The sequence below is a fragment of the Manis pentadactyla genome, chromosome 13 (genome assembly GCF_030020395.1).
Source record: "Manis pentadactyla isolate mManPen7 chromosome 13, mManPen7.hap1, whole genome shotgun sequence".
NCBI classification, from domain to species: Eukaryota; Metazoa; Chordata; class Mammalia; order Pholidota; family Manidae; genus Manis; species Manis pentadactyla.
Genome location: NC_080031.1, coordinates 86,557,750 through 86,580,591, shown reverse-complemented (window position 1 = coordinate 86,580,591; position 22,842 = coordinate 86,557,750). Strand labels below are relative to the sequence as shown.

General features: G+C 37.1%; 1 protein-coding gene across 2 annotated transcripts in view; it reads right to left on the bottom strand.

Annotated features, from left to right (window-relative positions):
* The window catches only part of LOC130680359 (serum response factor-binding protein 1-like), a 70,829-nt gene that overhangs the window by 44,434 nt on the left and 3,553 nt on the right, over positions 1-22,842 (bottom strand). The window contains exons 1-2 of one of the 2 annotated variants that reach the window (XR_008993344.1): positions 13,308-13,792; positions 8,693-8,762 (exon numbers count right to left, since the gene is read on the bottom strand). Coding sequence is in view for 1 of the 2 variants with exons in the window: in XM_057490728.1 (XP_057346711.1) it covers positions 8,693-8,762; positions 13,308-13,387 (150 nt within the window). In the remaining variant the exon portion in view is untranslated. Of the gene's footprint in view, positions 1-8,692; positions 8,763-13,307; positions 13,793-22,842 lie in introns of those variants that run through there. The other variant, XM_057490728.1, reaches the window with a different exon arrangement.

Here is a 22,842-nt window from a genome sequence, read left to right as displayed (position 1 = left end):
ATTATCAGAGAAATACAAACGAAAACCACAATGAGATATCACCTCACACCAGTAAGGATCGCCACCATCCAAAAGACAAACAACAACAAATGTTGGCGAGGTAGTGGAGGAAGGGTATCCCTCGTACACTGATGGTGGGAATGTAAATTAGTTCAACCGTTGTGGAAAGCAGTATGGAGGTTCCTCAAAATGCTGAAAGTAGACTTACCATTTGACCCAGGAAGTCCACTTCTAAGAATTTACCCCAAGAATGCAGTAGCCCAGTTTGAAAAAGACAGATGCACCCCTATGTTTATCGCAGCACTATTTACAATAGCCAAGAATTGGAAGCAACCTAAGTGTCCATCACTAGATGAATGGATAAAGAAGATGTGGTACATATACACAATGGAATATTATTCAGCCATAAGAAGAAAGCAAATCCTACCATTTGCAACAACATGGATGGAGCTAGAGGGTATTATGCTCAGTGAAATAAGCCAAGCGGAGAAAGAGAAATACCAAATGATTTCACTCATCTGTGGAGCATAAGAACAAAGGAAAACCTGAAGGAACAAAACAGCAGCAGAATCACAGAACCCAAGAATGGACTAACAGGTACCAGAGGGAAAGGGACTGAGGAGGAGGGGTGGGTAGGGAGGGAGAAGGGGGGGAGAAGAAAGGGTGTATTATGATGAGCATCCATAATGGGGGAGGTGGGAGAAAGGGGAGGGCTGTACAACACAGAGAAGACAAGTAGTGATTATACAACATTTTGCTATGCTGACGGACAGTGACTGTAAGGGGGTTTGTGGGGGGGACCTGGTATAGGGTAGAGCCTAGTAAACATAATGTTCCTCATGTAATTGTAGATTAATGATACCAAAAAAAGTCAGTTTAGAACAAATCATGGTAAAAAATTAAATAGTAACATATTAAAACTTTCAAAACTTTTACAATATAAAACTGTACTGCTCGTGAAATAAGCCAAGCGAAGAAAGACAAATACCAAATGATTTCACTCATATGTGGAGTATAAGAACAAAGAAAAACTGAAGGAACAAAACAGCAGCAGAATCACAGAACCCAAGAATGTACTAACAGTTACCAAAGGGAAAGGGGCTGGGGAGAATGGGAGGGTAGGGAGGGATAAGGGCGGGAAAGAAGAAAGGGGGTATTACGATTAGCATGTATAATGTGGGGAGGGTGGAATGGGGAGGGCTGTGCAACACAGAGAAGACAAGTAGTGATTCTACAGCATCTTACTATGCTGATGGACAGTGACTGTAATGGGGTTTGTGGGGGGGACTTGCTGAAGGGGGGACCCTAGCAAACATAATATTCTTCATGTAATTGTAGAATAATGATAACGAAAAAAAAATGCACTACTCACTCATACGCACATGTGCACACACCCACCCGTATGATGTCAATATAATAAGTCTTTGCGTTCTATAAATTTTTGCTGTACAATGAATATTTTTTTAAGAGGGAAGTTTTTCAATTCATATTGCTTTACACTTTTTTAAAGTCTCTATTTAAATAAAAATCTACTGTATAAGAAGAATGTATCTGTTGTATGTAAAACCATTAAATATACATGTATATCAGAGAAGACAAGTACTGATTCTACAACATCTTACTATGTTGATGGACAGTGACTGTAATGGGGTATGTGGGGGGGACTTGGTGAAGGGGGGACCCTAGTAAACATAACGTTCTTCATGTAATTGTAGATTAATGATAACAAAATATTTATATGTATATGTGTGTGTATATATATATATATATATATATATATATATATATAAATGTATATGTATAAAATGAAACAACTCATTAGGGTCGATATTTTTCCCCACCTTATTTTATTCACTCTCCATTTAATTTTACAATCTATTGATTTATAATTTACATATAAATTTACATAAATTTGTAATTTAGTGATTTCAAAAGTTTTTAAAATTATGCTAAGCACAGTATTTTCCAGTATTACAATATTTTTATGAATATTCCCTTCTAGCCTTGTGTATCTAGAGGTATTTTTGCAGAACGTATTCTTAAAATGGAAATGCTTAGTCAGTAATTTCAACACATGTTGCCAAATGTCTGGTTCAAAAGGATACACCAGTTTTTATGCCCTCCAAGAGTGAATAGCCTGTCCGTGTAGTGACATCCTCTCCAAGAACAGCTATTTTTTCTGATTCACCTTAGAACAACAGCCATTAAATTTTACGTTGTTCAGCCTACAGATTTACCTATTACATTAGTTATCTATTTAATCAAGCGACCACCAAAAGAGATTACCAATAACATAAGAGATAGCCAAACAAAGAAAACAGAAGAGAAAATGTACCAGGATAAGTAGAAATAAAGGTAACAGTCATATAGATGGAATCATTTTCACTGATACCTGCACTATGTAAGTGCTTCCTCTTGGTAAAAATATTATGCCAAGGTGAAAGTTTTTACTGGAGATTTTTAAGGTGAACTAAAGATGTCAAGAAATTATTTATTATTTGGTTTCTTTAATGCATTTAAGAAAAATAATCTTATAAAGTATAGATTTATGAAAGGGATTCACAGGTCACAGTACTGACTGTGGCAGATCATGTGGCCATAAGAGACCCTATCTGGGTATAAGGGTCGGCTTACGGTGTAAGGGAAGTCGATGAGAAAGAAACATTACACTTCTCCATTCTAGGTTTCAGACCTGAAGGAAGAAAATAAAGCCACTCAAACAATTCAGAATTTAGAGTTAGTTAGACATCTTCTTACACAGAAGTAACAGGATGGGAGAAGAGGAGAGGTGGGAAGATATACTTAGATCACATGAATAACCACAAAAACCATTTTGATTCTATCAGCACAGCCCTGCTAAGTAGGCTAGACCACAGAGGAACCACAACTTGATAAACTCATCAATCATGATCAAATATATGAGTTTCTGCTTTGAAAATAATACTGCTAACTTCAAAAACAACAACAACATCAACAAAAAGCCCTAATTCATCGCTCCCTTCTTGAAACAGTCTCTTCTCTTCGTGTCTTAGACATACTGTCTTGGGTTCTCTTTCTTCTTCAGTCTCTTACTTATTCACATTTACAGTGTCTTGAGGTGCACAGGCCTCTTTCCTTAGCTATTTACAATTACTTCCAACTTTGGTTAATCCCATTTCTGGTTATGAGAGGCTAAGATACTAACAGATGATGTGACTAACCTCCTTCTCTCCCACCTCCCCCAATAACGACCATAAAACCTGGACATACAACAAAAAATCCTGCCTGAAGGTAATGAAGGGTGCATGGAAGCAGACAGACTCTGAAGGCAAGTCCAAGCTTCCTGGGAGTAAAGACAGGAAGCTGTACAAAGTCAGCATCTCTTCTGAGTTTCGCCTGAGGCTACCTGCAGTCTGCATGGTCAGGAGCAGTGGCAAAGGAACCACCCTGTGGAAGAGTAAAGTCAGGATAGCTTATCCACGGAGAGAGCAAGGGAAACCCACAAAGGGAGGAACCACGTAAGAGATCCCTACCCTGAACCCTGAACCTCTCATGCAGGAACAGGTTCAAAGTAGTTCACTACAAAAGATTTAAACTGAGGCTGGAGCTGCTATCCAAAAACAAAAAACAGTTTGAAGTCAAAGCCAAACCATACAACAACTACTCTTTGCAAAACAAAGGAAGCAAACCCAGAATCTCTACTACTTAATCTTCGAAATATCCAGGTTAAAATACAAAAGTACCCAGCATACAAAGAACCAAGAAATAAACATTTTTCCTCTCTTCAGGCAATAATGGCTGTTATCACAAGCCTCAATAGATATAAGAGGAAAAAAAAATTCCTCTCAATGAATTGCAATCTTACCAGAAACAAAAAAAATCCCAGCAGAGAAATAGAAATGGTAAAAAAGTGTTAACTGATTCTGTTGTAGAAACATCACTGAATGAAAGACTACAGCGATGAAGACTAGTATGAAAGTCAGTCTCAAACTTATCATCTCATAAAATACTTAATAAGTATTAAAAAACCATGCCTTTAAAATGACAAAATCCAGCAGACAACATCTAAGCCAAATGATTGGAACTCAGCATCACCAGCAAAGGGACAAACATGGACGTGATACAAAGCATTATTATTATTATTATTATCGTCAATATATTGTGCTATTACAATTTTTCTGTAGGTTTGAAGTATGTACAAAATGTTGGAGGAAAACACAAACGAAGCTAAAGGGGAGCTATTAAAAATTGCAGAGAGAATTAAAGCAGCTGTCCTGGGATCCATTCAAATCTTTACCAGGAGGAAATTCAGGGAAAAGTAGGTAACAGAGTTCAATCTATGTGTTAATATACTAATAATTGGCTCTTCTGGAAACAGGCTAATGATTTTTGTTAACAGAAAAGTCCTTACCTGAAGAATGTTCTTTGTAGGATGTTCCTTGTTAATGAGGCTAATAGTAAATAAACGCAGAATCCATGGATTTGAGACATGGCACACTGGAAAATAATATCACGTCAGTTTCTATACAACCCTGGGGAACTGGAGAAGTTTCAAAATCTAAATGCTCTCTGCCATGAGGTAACAACTAGACTTCCTCATTTCAAGATCTCACCCACTCTGGGCTAGGAAAGCGCACGTCTGATGTAGAAAGGCAGGCCATGTGGAACTGCACAGAATCCCCGATCCTTCCTTGCTTCACTTGGGCTTTCTGATTGCCTGTTTCCTTGAAACTATTAGTAAACCTGGACTTTAGGTAAGATCTCTGATATGTGAGTCTGACTTGATTCTTTGTACTGGCTTAGAAATAAAAGGTCAAACTGTCAAAAATAATTATACTTAGATTAAGTTATGCATTATTTTAGTAGAACAAGCAAGCTGAATGTTCATTTGACACAAATAATTAACATAGTGTACTTACAGGATAAGGCATTATTTTTAAGCATTCATAAGAAAAAACTCACAAAATCACAGTATGTGAAATTACAGAGACAAATCTCAACTTTTTGAAAGCATGCATAACCAGAAGTATTCCAAAATTCTTCTACATGAATACATATGATGATAAGCCTGAAATCCAACGGATGTGTGCAGTGTAGAACACTTGTAAGCATGTCCGGAAATAAGATTCTGCCTAATTTACAGGGTTGTGGTAAAGTTCAAATGATATGATATAGTTATTTTCATAATCTACATCATTTTTCCTATTTGGGGTCCGCTAACGACAACCACTTAGAAACAGGCTCCAAAGGAGCAGGAGGCACAGCAATCCCAACATCTGATGCCAACTCAAGCTATGTCTTTACTAACAGAGACTTGGGCATGTAAAAATCAGGGAAGAATCAAACAGAGGGAGAAAGAGTTTTAAAACACAGAAGAAAGGGGTAGCAGTCTGAGCAAGGTCTCACAGAAGAATATGCAAGTTCTCAGTGCATAGGAATAATCAGCATTGGGAAAAGTAATGGCCCAGAGAACAAGAAGGGAAAAAAAAATTGTAGACAGAGGTAACTGCGTATATTTAGCTGTGAGGCATGAAAGAATCTGAAAAAACAAACAAACAAACATATTGCACATCTTTGGGCCTTTTGTCACACCAAGAGGGCAAGTATCAATATTTACTATTTTATCTCGAGAATTCAACCTCTAGGAAGAGTAGCGCCCAGACATATTTCAGGAAGTTCTTGCCTTAGCAGTACAATTAAGTCCACCACCAAACAACTATCTGACTTTGGGAAAATTCTTAATTTTCTAAGTCTCTGTTTCTTAGTCTATAAAATAGGGATAATAATGATCTCTACCTCATGCGACAATGAATATAAAACATACAATACAGTACCAGGCATGGAGAAAATGCTCAGTAAAAGTTAGTTACTACATTTACTGTGGAAAAAGCGATTTCCTGTACATTTGGATTGACTGATTGATTTTATGAGTTAAGTTTACCATCTTCTTCTCTAGCTCAGCAACTTAAGGATCTGTGAAAGTTGACAAAATAATTTCCAAAGAAAAACATGGAACAATCTCAGAAGCCAGTATTTATACTAATACTGAAGTTTTCAGTGTGAGCACTATTAGAAAAAAGCTGTAATACCCCCCCTGACTTCAACCTATACTCCACAGGTAAAGTAATCAGAAACAGTATGGTACTGGCATAAGAAGAGAACCATAGATCAATGGAACAGAATTAAGCCCAGATATAAACCCATACATATATGGTCAATTAATATATGATAAAGGAACCATGGATATACAATGGGGAAAAGACTGCTTCTTCAACAACTGGTGTTGGGAAAACTGGACAGCTACATGCAAAAGAACGAAACTGGACTACTGTCTACTCCATACACAAAGTAAACTCAAAACGGATCAAAGACCTGAAACCGTAAAACTCTTAGAAGAAAACACAGGCAAAAGTTGCTTGAACAGAAGCATGAACAAAGACTTGGTATTCATCCATTATAGTCTATAAAATTAGAACCTATGACTTTATAGCATCATAAAGATCAGGTCATTTTTTTTCTTGGCCAGAAAACACAAACTCTCATTTCTAAAAATATCTCAGGTTTTCTTCAAAGAAGTCATCTTGCAACAAAACACCCTATCATCATAGAAAGCAAGTACAGGACAGTATGTCATGAACAAGGCTATAAAAACGTAGTGGTATATGAGTCAAGGAAAAAAATTCATCTGGAAAAAAACAAGTAAGTAGAGGTTTTTCTCCAAATTTAATTGAAACTGTGAATTTTCTACCTTGTGACCATTTCTTTGATATTCCCATGTACATGATAAACACTTCCTTAAGAAATTAGAAATGACCTTTCGATTTTTTTTAATGCTCTATGTGCCTCTTCTGGAAAGGAAGACCAACTCTGTAAAAGAACCATGAATGAGAAATGAAATTTGACATGTAACGAAAGCAAACACAGTCTTCCTCGTGTTCTTTTTATTCCGGTTGCTTCATTTAAACTTCATCCAATTTTCAAATAACATTACAAAAAGTGTTGAAGTCACAGCAACCAATCTAGACTACCCTAACCACTACCACAAATTCACTACTACTAATTTTATGAGTGCAAGGAACATACCGGCCTTGAATTTTAGCTTTCTATGAAGCAACAATTCCATAAAGATGTTACAAACCTATGAATTCTATGACTGAGCCTGATGTCTTACTGCTGAGGAAATTTAAGGATAAGAAAAAACAACCTTCACACATAGATCAAATAGGATTTTCTTTTTTAATTATTAAATTTAAGCAACTATTGAGAGTTAAGAAGGAATGTATTCTAAACAGTAATGAATCTTCTTTTCTCAAACTCTTCACATACTGCACATAGCCTTACTATATATAATGCATCCTTCCATGGTAAAATAAAATCAGCTATTGTATAGTAGTTCAAAGCCTCTGGATAATTTAGGACTATGATTGTAAACTATTCAGAAGAAATCATATGGAAAAATTTATATAAAGCAATCTAATTTAGTAAGGACCTTGGTTAAGTGAAAGTGAAAGAGGCAAAAGGATAAATCGTAATTTCCCATCTTAGTGTCATTCTCAGAACAAAGATCTCTAAAGATTTTATTTCCATAGAAATTTCATAGGGAAAAAAACACTATATAAAAAAGCCTAAACAATGTGTAACACAAATTGACACAAATGATAATCAGAAGTCAAATATAGGGTATTTTTACTGAATGATGGGATAAAAAGGGGATTGGAGCTTTGAGAATGATGTATCACATGGATTCCATGAATTTTGCAGTATTTTGAAAATAAAACAAATGAAAATACCTCACAAAAAACATACCTCACACCAAAGAAAAACCATGTCCTACAACTTCGACTCAGATTAACTGTGGTAATTTTGTCCTATAAAACACTTAATCATCTCTTCAAAAGGAAAACATGGTGAGAAGTTTTGATAATCTAACTCAGTTAAAGCATTATTGGAGAACTGTCTTGCTTTCTTATCTATCTCAAAACTTAGAAGTAATACCAAAATGTAACAGTCAACTATACATGCAAAATGACCCTGCAATTAAGGTAACTGTTGGTACCAAATGCTGTTTTTAAGTTCTGCAATAAAACAGCCTCCCAGACATTTAATAGTATGTCATTTGGTAAATGAAATTTTCCACAAAGTAACAGCAGTGAGAAGACCTAAAAATCATGCTAGTGAAGAGTCTGGCTGAAAGAAACAAAAATATGGATCATTTTGACCCAACACGAATTTTATCTCAAGTTACTACAGAGCTGAATAAAATGCTGACACCACCACACAAAAATTTATTGAGTTGGCAATAGGCAAAGCATGATGTCAGCCTCCAATATCACCACCCACACTGCCAAACAGCATGAACATTCAATGCTTGAACTTCTCAAACTTTATGGCTCACGTTACAGTAAAAACAAAAACCTTAGGCATGAGGCATCAATGAACATACATGACTTTAGTTTAGCATTGTTAGGCTCAAATTAGTCTAGTACTTTAAAAAATTCCATAAAAAAAACATGGAAAAAGGCAAGCTTAAACATTACAATTTTCTAGATGTGCACATTCTGCACTAAACAGACCCATATAAGTAAGTCTTAGTCAACTGGAAGTAATACTCAAATAAACACAACCACTACCTCTACCCCCTGCACAGCCACAAAGTGCAGGCTGACAGGAGACATGGAGACACACATATGTACACATCCACGGAAGTCCTTACCTTCATGGCATGGATTTCTTCAAGCGATCGTGCCTGTCTCTGGTTTTTTAACAGTGCATCTTCAGTACCCCTGCAGATAATACAATATGTAGCAAAGGAAAGCATTTATCTTAGACACTTAGACTCCTATCAAATGAAAAATCTCTTCATTTCTCTTAAAAAGGCAGAATAAATCTCTAAATAACAAACACTCTGTCTTCCTGTACTGTCCTCCCCTTGCCCAATACATACCCCAATTCCATCAACAAACTCAAGTTTTTCACAAAGATAAGCATTGTACTAGCACTATATTAATGACTATTAACAGTAACAGTTTGCCTTCTATTCCTTCACAGGATGGCCTAATAATATTTTTTAACTAACAGATTACTGACACATTGTTTTAACGTAATACAAATTTCATAAGCAATAATTAAAGGTTGAATTAAATTTTTTTTTTTTTTTTTTTTTGTAGATAATTATTTTTTATTGAAGGGTAGTTGACACACAGTATTACATTACATTAGTTTCAGGTGTACAACACAGTGATTCAACATTTATGTACGTGATAATTCTAGGTACCAGCTATCACCATACCAAGTTGTTACAATATTTTGACTATATTCCTTATGCTATACATTACATCCCGGTTACTTATTTATTTTACAATTGGAAGTGTGTACTTTTTTGTTGTTGTTGTTGTTGTGAGGGCATCTCTCATATTTATTGATCAAATGGTTGTTAACAACAATAAAATTCTGTATAGGGGAGTCAATGCTCAATGCACAATCATTAATCCACCCCAAGCCTAATTTTCATCAGTCTCCAATCTTCTGAAGCATAATGAACAAGTTCTTACATGGAGAACAAATTCTTACATAGAAGCACAACTTATAAGATCTAAAATATTTAAAAATACTTGAGGCAAATGGTAATTAGTTTTCTCCATAGAAACATAAAGTACCATACATGCATTTTCACCATGGGTATTTATATATAGTTGCTTCCAGGTGAATTTTAAAAATTCATTTAGGAAATGAGATTAAATATATCCTGCAGTGGGAGTACTAATAATTCAAGGAGCAGGGACAAAGATTAATGCAGAATTAGAATTCTAACTCATGTGCTTTTAATAGCTCATTTGATTTGCCTCAATTCTAAAGAGCCAATGAAACAGGTTACCTAGATACAAGTTTTAACCCCATCCCCCCTTTTATTTTTTATTTTTTTTTTTCCTCTTTTTTTTTTTTTTTAATAATTATTTTTTATTGAAGGGTAGTTGACACACAGTATTACATTACATGAGTTTCAAGTGTACAACACAGTGGTAGAACATTTATATACATAATTCTAGGTTCCAGCTATCACCCTACCAGGCTGTTACAATATCTTGACTATATTCCTTATGCTATACATTACATCCCGGTTACTAATTTATTTTACCATTGGAAGTCTGTCCTTTTTTTTTTTTTTTTTTTTTTTTTTTTTTGTGAGGGCATCTCTCATATTTATTGATCAAATGGTTGTTAACGACAATAAAATTCTGTATAGGCGAGTCAATGCTCAATGCACAATCATTATTCCACCCCAAGCCTAATTTTTGTCAGTCTCCAATCTTCTGAGGCATAACAAACAAGTTTTTACATGTAGAACAAATTCTTACATAATGAATAAGTTACATAGTGAACAGTACAAGGGCAGTCATCACAGAAACTTTCGGTTTTGCTCATGCATTATGAACTATAAACAGTCAGTTCAAATATGAATACTCATTTGGTTTTTATACTTGATTTATATGTGGATACCACATTTCTCTCTTTATTATTATTATTTTTAATAAAATGCTGAAGTGGTAGGTAGATACAAGATAAAGGTAGAAAACATAGTTTAGTGTTGTAAGAGAGCACATGTAGATGATCAGGTGTGTGCCTGTAGACTATGTGTTAATCCAAGCTAGACCAGGGCAATAAAACATCCACGTATGCAGAAGATTTCTCTCAGAATGGGGGGGTGAGGTTCTAAGCCTCACCTCTGTTGATCCCCAATTTCTCACCTGATGGCCCCCCTGCGACTGTGCCTGTCTTAGGTTGTTCCTCCCTTGAGGAATCTTACCCGTCTCTGGCTAACCAGTCATCTTCCGGGGCCATACAGGGAAATGTTAAGTTGGTAAGTGAGAGAGAAGCCTTATTGTTTGAAAAAGTTAGCTTTTTACTTCTTTGCATATTTATGCCCTGTGGCTTCTATGCCCAGCATTTGTCTTGAGGTATCTTTACCACTTGGAAGAATTATGATACTCGGTAAATTTGATATGAGGCACGAATTCTATTTAAGGGTTGTAATTAGGAAGGAAGAAGAAAAGCTATAGAAGTAGCAGGCGGAAGAAAACATGGGAAGATTGATTATTTCTTTGATATATCTTCTTGTAGAGTAACTTCAGCATGTATAGGTTTTAAGCTACTACTTAAATTGCACACACACATTAACATAATAGGAGTATAGTTACATAACCAAAGCATATCTGTAATTACCAGCCATCTGCAGTGAAACCAAGAAAACCAGTTAGGCACCTTAGGCATTTGTGAAAACTTATCTATGATATGGTGGATATTGTCCAAATGAACTTGAACAGTCTGAGAGAAATCAGACAAATTAAAACAACCCATTCCTGGGGACTGTTCACATGCCATATGTTCTTTTAACAATAAATAGTTTGTAGTTGTAAGACTTTGGAGCGCTACAGTTTGCACTTCTCCAAATTCTTGGTTGAGTTCCAACAGTATAGATCCAGTCCAATTTTGTTGTTTTACTGTATGCACAGGCCAGCTTAGATATCTCCTTCCTCATTCCCATGGCAAGTCCAGGAACTGGTGGGATGAGTGCATCTACAGCTGTAGCAGTGCGTGGATCTTTGTTGGGGTTTTTTGATGATCATCTTCTGGCATGAGTCTTCCAGAGGGTGCAGATGTTGGAAGTTCTTTTTCATATCGTATCTTAGTTCATTTTCGGGGTAGCCCAATTAGGCTTTGATCCTCTGTATAAACACAGACCCTTTGCCTACACTTTTATATGCCCTTTATACCCTTGTGTAGAACTCGTTGGAGGTTACCACACAGGAACTGCCCTTTTTTTTTTTTTTTGCTATCACTAATCTACACTTACCTGACGAATATTATGTTTACTAGGCTCTCCCCTATACCAGGTCTCCCCTATAAACCCCTTTACAGTCACTGTCCATCAGCATAGCAAAATGTTGTAGAATCACTACTTGCCTTCTCTGTGTTGTACAGCCCTCCCTTTTCTCCTACCCCCCCATGCATGTTAATCTTAATACCCCCCTACTTCTCCCCCCCTTATCCCTCCCTACCCACCCATCCTCCCCAGTCCCTTTCCCTTTGGTACCTGTTAGTCCATTCTTGAGTTCTGTGATTCTGCTGCTGTTTTGTTCCTTCAGTTTTTCCTTTGTTCTTATATTCCACAGATAAGTGAAATCATTTGGTATTTCTCTTTCTCTGCTTGGCTTGTTTCACTGAGCATAATACCCTCCAGCTCCATCCATGTTGCTGCAAATGATTGGATTTGCCCTTTTCTTATAGCTGAGTAGTATTCCATTGTGTATATGTACCACATCTTCTTTATCCATTCATCTATTGATGGACATTTAGGTTGCTTCCAATTCTTGGCTATTGTAAATAGTGCTGCAATAAACATAGGGGTGCATCTGTCTTTCTCAAACTTGATTGCTGCATTCTTAGGGTAAATTCCTAGGAGTGGAATTCCTGGGTCAAATGGTAAGTCTGTTTTGAGCATTTTGATGTACCTCCATACTGCTTTCCACAATGGTTGAACTAACTTACATTCCCACCAGCAGTGTAGGAGGGTTCCCCTTTCTCCACAGCCTCGCCAACATTTGTTGTTGTTTGTCTTTTGGATGGCAGCCATCCTTACTGGTGTGAGGTGATACCTCATTGTAGTTTTAATTTGCATTTCTCTGATAATTAGCGATGTGGAGCATCTTTTCATGTGTAGGTTGAATTAAATTTTATTAAATGAAAACTTGTTCTCTGGAATTAATGGAATATATAAGTTAAAAATCTGATTGTATTGGAAAGGAAGGTTACCTTCTGAAATATTTAATAGAATAAAACACACCTTAAAGCATGAAAATTATAAACAGCATATTTGCCCCTAATACTAGTGAAAATAAATTACAAAGCATGTTTTCACAAAAATTAGGTTGAACACATTGTTTTCATAAGCACTTCCACAAGATACTGAGAATTTCAAATTAATTACCAATTAGTACATTTGTTGAACTATAGCAACATCTTAACTCCCAATAACATAAAACATATAAACAACCCCAAAGAGCTTTCATTCCAAAATAGCCAAAAGGAGTGTTTTGGGAAAAATCAGAAAAACTCATGACATATTTAAAAGTCAGTAAGGTCCAAACCATATAATGACATGCTGACACAGCACATTGGATCTCACATCCTTTCCACACATAAAACAAGGTGCTGCATGAGTAAGATATTTAATTATTCCTCTAGGTCCCACCCTTCACTTTTGTAAATACTGAATAAAGACAACTTTTGACATTTCATTAGTCCCAGGACCATTAGTGTAAGTGACTAACTTTTCTGACTTCAGTCTGCTCACACTCCTGACAAATCTTCGGATAACCAAAGCTCGGATTCTCTTCGCTTCTTTTCTCATCTTCACAACCTTTGAGGAATAAAGCCAAAATTAGGAAGGCTCTTAATTCAAGAAGAAACATACTTTGTTTTGAGTCTTATTATAGATTACTCTACCAATTGAACCAAATTTTTGTTTTAACTGTATTGTTTGATGAAATCAAACCTATTCCATAAACAGCGAAAAAATTAATCAACATTCTAAAAACATGTCTGAGGATTTAAGGGAAGTAAGTTGTGATTTCTAAAAAGGTCATAGCATTCCCTGTGGTTAATATATTGATATTACCTGTACATCTTGTTCCTGGATCATAATAAAGTTCCCTGAGATCAGAGACCATCATGTTCATCTTTGTATCCTTGTGGTTTAAAACAGAACTTCACCCATAATGGTAGACATTTAATTTCCTGAAGGAGTGTTTGTAACAACCATGGCAAATATGTCAAAGAATTGTATTTTGTTTATTTATGGAGCCCCTCTGCATTTGTTTTTGGTAATATATTATTTCAACCATAATTTTAAAAGAAACACCAAAAACACAAGGACATACATACACCAGATACATGCTTTCACTCATCCTATTAGAGAACAATGTTGAACTCTAGAACAAAAAAAAAGACTGTTGGCAAAGAGATGGAGATATTATAATGATAAAGAACCCTGTATTACAGTAGTGCTTGCTACGAGAAGGGATGCTATCATTTTGAGTGTATGTTCCTCTGTCATTGTTAGGAACCATACATCTTATAATTCTTTCTGTAATGTCCTTCGCCTTCTCCATTTGAAAAACTACATAAACTTTTAGTTCAGATATCATCTCTCCTGTGAAACCTTCAATGTTTTCTTCAGCTAAACATAACCTATTCTTCCTTGAGGTTCCCACTATACTTTGTAGGTAGGATCTCACAGTACTGTCACTAACTGCACATGTGGCTGTCTTGTTCTTTAGTCTGACCTCCTCTCAGAGGACAGGGCCTTGCAGTATTTACAGTGTTTTTTGTTCCTTACAGGAGTGCCTGGCACACACAATTCCTCAAATTCTTCTCACCAAAATAACATTATCAACCTCATCCTGTTTCTTCAAGGCTCTTGGATTTCGCCTTAACACCTTCTCTTACCCTCTATTAGTATCATTCATCCCTTATCCACTGAAGATATTGGCAACCAATTTACAGTTTCTCTCCATCCTAAGTTTTGCCATCATTCTGGGTGAGGTAGATGTCCGCTTGAATAACCCATCTGATATTATATCCTCACTTCTTGACTTCCTCTTTTCTAATGGACTAAACGTTTCCACCTTAGCCACCCAATGCCATGGTCACACTGTATCCCTTGTCATTCACTAATAACTATTCCATTTCTAAAATCATGAATTCAAATACTCCACACAATGAGAGCACAACATCCATCAGCTTGCTTATTCAATTTCATCCACCACATGGTCTGTGACTTCACTGAAACCACCAGTTCACTGACCCCTTTCATCTTCTCTCAAAGGGTTATTAGGCCTTTTAATTTTCCTTCTTTTATCCAGGTTGGGTACATGACCAATACCTGCCAATAACTTACACTCCCTCTAGTTGATACTGGATGAAAGCAACATTCTGAGTCTTTTTCACAGCACCTGGAGGAGGCAGGACGTACTTGAGATTCTACTATAAATCCCCCATGGCTAACTCTCAATGGGCCTCTACACTTCCTAGCAACCCTACTGTATCTTCTTGGTCAATACACTCTACAACGACTATCTTAAACCTTTGCGTGCTTTCCTAAAACATCAGACCTTCTCCCTCTTTTTTTGCAATTTCATGGAGAAAGTAAATATCAGATGGGAACCATAATCTTTGATTACCACAAATAAAAATTAACTTGCATCCTCATCCTCTATTAATAAAGTTATAAGAAATACCCCTACACATATGTCAGGTTAGTCTCCTAATTGTGTTTTGGGATCCCATCCTTTTCTGTCTCCCTAGAACCCTTTCTATAGACTATTCCTTTCCTCTAGCATTGTCAAGCTTTTAAATGGATGTGTCCCAGTGATTTTTAATCATGCGGGATCATTTTCACTAAAGACAAAACAAAACATCCACACTACCAAGTTTACTAGGAGCACCCTCTCTCTTTAACTGCCTCAGAGCTAAGCTTGTAAAGAGTTCAAACTATTTCATGCATTCCACATAATTCCAGTTTCCCTTCCCAATGGTCCACTTAAACTTATCACAAAATTCAACAGGAACTTTTCAGACTTCATTTACTTGACATCTCAGCAGCATTTGACACTGCTGGCGGCCTCCTCCTTGAAACACTCTGTCCTTGGTTTCCAGGACAGATTGCTCCCCTGGTTTTCCTACTGCCTCTCTACACAATCTATCTTGGTTTTCTTAAGACTCGCAGGCCTCTCATCAGTCAAGAGTTCAAGGGCAACTCTTCTTTTCACAAAATACTTTTGAACCCTAAATGATTGTACATGTATATATTGTTTTAATCTGCCACCTAACCAAAGATGACTCAAATATTTCTACCTTTGTCTGAGATCTCCCTTCTAGGTCCAGATCTAAATACACAACTGCCTACCTGGCATTTCCTCTTGAGTGTGTTTAAAATTATTTCCAACTCACACTTGTCCCTCCCCAGTTATCCACAATTCAGTCATAATACATTATTCAACATGCAGATCTGATATCAGACCTTTACTTAACTCCCCAGTGGTTTCCAACTGCTCTTAGGATGGTCACATGGGCCTTGTTTATTCCTTCATACTCACCATGATCACATCTACCTCCAAGTCTTCACAGTTGCAACATCCTCTAGTACGAATGCTCTTTCTACCCAAGTTAGCTTGTAAACATCTGATCCCTCTGATGTTGGCTCAACTGTCACTTCTCAGTGAACTATTTTCTGGCCTCCCGGAGAAGGTAAATCATTCCATTTATGAGCACTTAGAGTGCTTCTAGAACTTATCATGACTGTTAGTTTTAGTTCAATATTTTACTTTTAATCTAATTATGTTTAATGTGTCTTCCTTCCAGTAGGTAATAAATTCCAAGTATCTGGTTTTACTCAACACTGAATCTTACCACCGAACACAGTGGATCACATATAGTAATTGTTCAATAAATATTTGTTAAATAAACAACCAGAAAGTTTGCAATAATCACTTTTTCATTCACTGTTTCAAATGCAGTGAGTATATACTAACAGAATGCAGAGTCATCAGGTTTCTTTCCCCCTAGATATGTTGACCTCTTTAGAGTTTGTTTCAAAGTTAGATCCATGGAGAAAAAAGTCACACTGAAAAGACTCTCTTCAGTAAATGTTGTTGGGAAAATTGGATAGCTACATGAAAAAGGATGAAACCGGACCACTGACACCACATCCAAAAATAAACTCAAAATGGATTAAACACCTAAATATAAACCCTGAAACTTTAAAACACAGTTTTTATACAACTAGAAGAAAACATAGGCAGTAAACTCTCGAACATTCACATTAGTAATTTTTGGGGGGATGTGTCTCCCCAGGCAAGGGAACCAAAAGCAAAAATAAACAAGAGGGACTACATCAAATTAAAAGGCTTCTGCACAGCAAAGGAAACCACCAACAAACTGCAAAGGAAACCTACCATATGTGAGAATATATCTGCAAATTATATATCCAATACGGGACTAATAAACAAAATATATAAAGAACTCACACAACTCAACTCCAGAAAGAAAATAAATAATGTAATCCAATTTAAAAGTGTGCACAGCACCCAAACACACATTTTTCCTAAGAAGGCATATAGATGGCCAACAGATGTGAAAAGATACTCAACGTCATTAATCATCAAGAAAATGCAAATCAAAATCACAATGAGATACTTCACACCAGTCACACTGGCTACTAATTTCAAGAAGACAAGAAATAACAAGAATTGGAGAGGATGTGGAGAAAGGAACTCTCCTAAATTGTTGATGAGAATGTTAAGTTAGTGCAGCCACTATGGAGAGCAGTGCAGGTTTCTCACAAAAGGAAAAATACCATACGACCTAGTAATTCCACTTCTGAGAATTTAACCTGAAGAAAACAAAATCACTAATTCAAAAAGATATATGTACCCCAATGTTCACTGAAGTATCATTTACAAAAGCCAAAATATGAAAACAATGTGAGTGTCCATCACCAGACAGATGGATAAGGAAGATGAGGTACGTATGTATATAATGGAGTATTACTCAGTCATAAAAGTGAATGAAACCTCACCATGTGCAACATAGATGGGCCTAGAGGTTATTAAGCTAAGTGAAATAAAACAAAGACAAATACTCTATGTGGAACCTTAAAACAAAACAGAAACCGATCCATAAACACAGAACAGACTGATGATTGCCACAGGGAAGGAGATAGGGAGATGGGTGAAATTGACGAAAGAGGAAAAAAATCAGTTAGAATGTCTGATATCTTGATCTCAGTGATAGTGGCATGAATGTATACACATGTCAAAATGCCTCAAGCTGTACACTAAGATTTGTGCATTTTATTTTAGGTATCTCAATTAATAAAATACATGCATCAATGAAAAGTCATCAGACTAGGTTTAAGTAAAAAAGAATGGCTACATTTTATAAGCAACATAAAAGGGATTTATGACATTTTTTTGAAAATTAAGTCATTCATAAAATAATTAATAACAAGTGATAAATTATGCACTAAAATTTATTAACAAATGTTTCTAAGTGCTATACCCTGCTGGTGCTTGAGGTGACTATATACCATTTGCTAAGCACTGTAAACCAAACTTAACTAATAGATTGCAGAGTTGGTCCTCAGTTGCACTGCATTCCAATTATGGGAAAGCAAGACTCCAATTTTAAAATTCCAATGTAAGAAGTTTTATGGTTGCCAGTACTACATCAGGGAATTCTTAGAAGCAAAAGGAATGTTTCATGCACTTTGTTTCATGTCGATGCCAAGAAGTGCTTTCATAGCCTTTTTTTTTTTCAGTATGTATACTGACTTTAGTGCTTTTCCTTCAGTATGCTGATTTCTTCAGTACCAGTGTATAGGCAGCAAAAAAATTTGATAAGTTCAGTATATTAAAACACATAAGTATATTCACTTTATGTAAAAATGGAGTTACAGTTCTATTTTTCTCACAACTACTCACCTCAAGCACTTAAGTTTCCTCCGATCATTTACATTTTTGTACCACTGACAGCTAGCTAGCTCCCAATAGCCTTTTAGTTAGGATTTAAAAGGTTGACAATGCATTTGCACCTATTAATTATGAAGCTGGTTGACAGATAACCTACAAGTCAACAAACAGACCTAAAAACACCCAAAATCATCAGGACGCCATGCACTGTTTGAAGGCCAATGTTTTTCTTTCTTGAATCTTCAACCAAAAGCGCACAGAACTATCATTGTTAGAAATGTGGAAAAGTATGATTTTGATGGAAAAGAAGGAAGGAAAGAGAAATAAAGTGAGTGGGAGATAACAGTGGCATAATAATAGAAATCATATGTGCTCACAGAGAAGAAACAAAATGAAAGAGAAACGACAGGAAAAAAATATGAAGACAGCATCTGAAGGACAAATTTGTAGGTCATCACTATGACTGACAAGCCCAAGCTGAGTACTTCCAAACAGCAAAAGAATGCATTCAATATAATCTATGAGAGCAGGAGGAGGAGTGAAGACTTACACACAGAGCACACAACACAGGTGCTGAAAGGGAGGCGTCATCTAGAACCCAGCCATGCACATGCCCTCAGATAGCCTGGTAATGTAACCTGCATCACCTCTTTGGTAGACAATGACACAAAAAGGGAACCACAAAGAGGAAAAGCCGGCAGTGTCCAACTCAAGGAGATTCCAAGAAGAGTTCCCCTGCTCAGAGACTAAAGAAATCCAATTTGTACTGGAATAACTCAATAATGGGGACAGATGTGTCATAACTGAACACTGAATCATGCAACTAAAACAAAACCCTTTCTGTGGCTCTATATTCCAAGCAGCTAATGTAGGTCAAAGGAAAGGAAAATAATGTGTCTTACAAGATGAATGCTACTATCTACATTAGATATATTTCTTAATTCTTAAAAAAACTAGCTTTCTCACGTACACAGACTTCTATAAGCTTACAGTTCATGTAAATTTGCTTTTGAGAGTATGACTTATACTTGTGGGGTAACAATGATAAGTTTCTGATCTACAAAGCTGTGAGCAAACATAAAGGTAAAGTCTACTTTGAACTGACTCTTAGTTGGCTATCTGCTAGCCAGTCAACTAACCAGCCTCTTTTGGCAATGCAGTGACTCTGCCATACATTTTAATCAACCTGCAACAAAACCCCAGGGTTCTTAGAAAACAATTATTCCAAGAGCTAGTACTATTCTAGGGAAGCCTGCAGTACAAAGAAAAATGAGTATATCTGTGTTTCTTAGATACATTAAAAACTCTGGGTATTCATGACATATCTGCGAGATTGCAAAACAAAAAAATTGACAATACATTCTGTTGATGAGGCTGTGAGGAAACAGGCACAGTCATACACTGCTGGCAGGAATGTAAACTGGTATACTCTATCTGGAGGGAACTCCAGCAACATTTAATAAAAATCCTATTTCCAGGAATCTCCCCAGAGACACAGCTCCCCTAACAGGAAAAGGCTACACACAAGACTCTATATGGCAGCATTCTTATGTCACACAACAAAATGTTGTAACAATAAAATGTTGCAAGTGAGATAAAAAATTGTATATAAATAAAGCAAAAGCAATGTAGTATTTTAAATCAATACAGAAGACCTGCAGGCATATCACAGATAAACCTTGAAAATAATGTTTGGCAAACAAGGTCACTTTTACATGATACATGTAGTATGACACAGTATCACATCACACAGGCAAAGTTAAAAACTATACAACACAATACTATACAGTGGGTATATGTTACTAAAATTATGAAAAATATGTATGAGAAAAGCACACACTGTAAGAGTAACTACCTCTGAGGTGGAAAAGAAGGTGGGTGAAATTAAATACTACAATTCAGAAAAATACTGACATTTGCTAAACGCAGAGTAGATGAAGGAACATTTGTTATAACATTTTCCATGTTTGAAATATTTTATACTTAACAAAATTTATGGTTTTTATACGGGGACTTCTAATTTGGCCATTTGGGGAATAAATTATTGTATTTACTTCCTTTTATTTGTGATGAGCAACAATTTAAAAATTCTAGATAGCAAAACATGGCGGTGTGAGTAGGGTGGCATATATCTCCTGCCAAAACCATATATATCTAAAAAACACAGCAAATACAACTCTTCCTACAAGAGTGACCAGAAGATACAGTACACCAGCCAGGCTACATCTACAAGAACCCAGTATCTCACGGAAAAAGGTAAGATACAAAGCCTTGACCCAGCAGGACCTGAGCACTCCTCCCACCCCAGCTCACCAGTGGGAAGAAAAGAATCAGAGTCTGGAGGGAGTGGAAGCACAGGACTGCTAAATAACTAGCCCAAAAAATCTGCCCCAGGAGCACAGACACACATTGCATGGTGCTCTGTATATTAGAGGAGCGGAAAAGCAAAATCCAACACTAAAACACAAACCGGTTCACACAGTAAGCTGCACTGGGACAAAAGAAAAGCAGGTACTTTAAAAGCTTTAAAGGGAAAAGGGTTTAACAGGTGGACAAAATCGTCCCAGCACACTCAGCCCAGCAGGGTGGGAACTTTAAGGAACTTCAGGTGCCCTATAGCCCTGGGTGGCAACGCAGCTCCAAGGCCCCTCACACCAATAACAAGTCTGCCATTCCGTCTTCCCCGGCGTCACCTGCAAGCAAACCGGCTGTCTCCACCATTGTTGTGGACCAGCCAGAGAGCAGCCCCACCTACAGCAACCACACAGGGGATTCTCCCTGTGCACAGCTGACTGGCAATGATAGTGGACACGGGCACAGAGTCTGGGAGGCACAAAGGGGCTCTATTCTCACGTGAGAATATGTGCCAGTCAGCAGCAACCCCCACCAGCACCCTAGGCAATCCCAAAGGCCACCCTTCACACGGCACCTTACTCGATTAACCCAGGGGCTGCGCGCTGTACACAGTTGACTGGCACAGTAGGGGAGATGGGTGCAGAGACTAGGAAGCACGAAGGGGCTATGCTCTTGCTGCAGAACACACGCCGATGATCTGTGACCCCCACCAATCCCCTAGGCCATCCCAAGTGCAGCCCCGCCCACAGCACCTTAGGGGATTAACCCAGAGGCAGCTCCCTGTGTGCGGTTAACTGGTACAGACAGCATAGACAGGCAAGGCGACCGGCTAGGAGGAACAGACTTTGTTCTCCCAGCTGACACCTGCGCCACTCACCAGCAACCACTCCCATTACCATGAAAAGGCTGAAGCACCTTATTCAATCCAAAATCCCTCAAATACCAGAAAGAGGGCTTGGTGAAACTAAAATCGCCAATGTTCCTGAGAAAGAATTTAAAATAAAAGTCACAAGCATGCTGATGGAGCCACAGAAAAATATTCAAGAGCTAAGGGATGAATTCTGGAGGGAGATAACAGAAATGAAACAAACAATGGAAGGATTTAAGAGCAGACTGGATGAGATGGAAGAGACTGTTAAAGGAATACAAATGCGAGAACAGGAATACAGAGAAGCTGAGGCAGAAAGAGAAAAAAGGACATCTAGGAATGAAAGAATATTAAGAGAACTGCGTGACTAATCCAAATGGAACAATATTCGCATTATAGCAGTACCAGAAGAAGAAGCAAGAGAAAAAGGGATAGAAAGTGTCTTTGAACAAGTAATTGCTGAATGAAGACTTCCCCAATCTGGGGAAGGACATAGTCTCTCAGGCCTTGGAAGTCTGCAGATCTCCCAACACAAGGGACCCAAGGAGGATAACACCAAGAGATGTAATAATTAAAATTGCAAAGATCAAAGACAAGGACAGAGTAATAAAAGAAGCCAGAGAGAGAAAAAAAGTTCACCTACAAAGGAAAACCCATCAGGCTATCAGCAGACTTCTCAGCAGAATGCTTACAGGCCAGAAGGGAATGGTATGATATATTCAACACAATAAAACAGAAGGGCCTCGAATAAAGAATACTCTATCCAGAATGATTATCATTTAAATTTGAAGGGGGGATTAAACAACTTCCAGATAAGCAAATGTTGACGGAGTTTATCTCACACAAAGCACCTTTACAGTGTATTTTAAATGGACTGCTCTAGATGGAAGTATGCCTTAGGCCAAATATCTGTCAACTGAGAAAATAAAACCACAGCAAAGGAAGTAGACCAACTCTATACTACATAACTGAAAAATAAAATCACCTATCCACAAAGTCAGTCAAGGGAAACAAAAGGAGTACAGAATAAACCAGCTAACATATAAAGAGTGGAGAAGGAAGAAAAAGAAGGGAGAGAAATAAAGAATCATCAGACTGTGTTTATAATAGTGT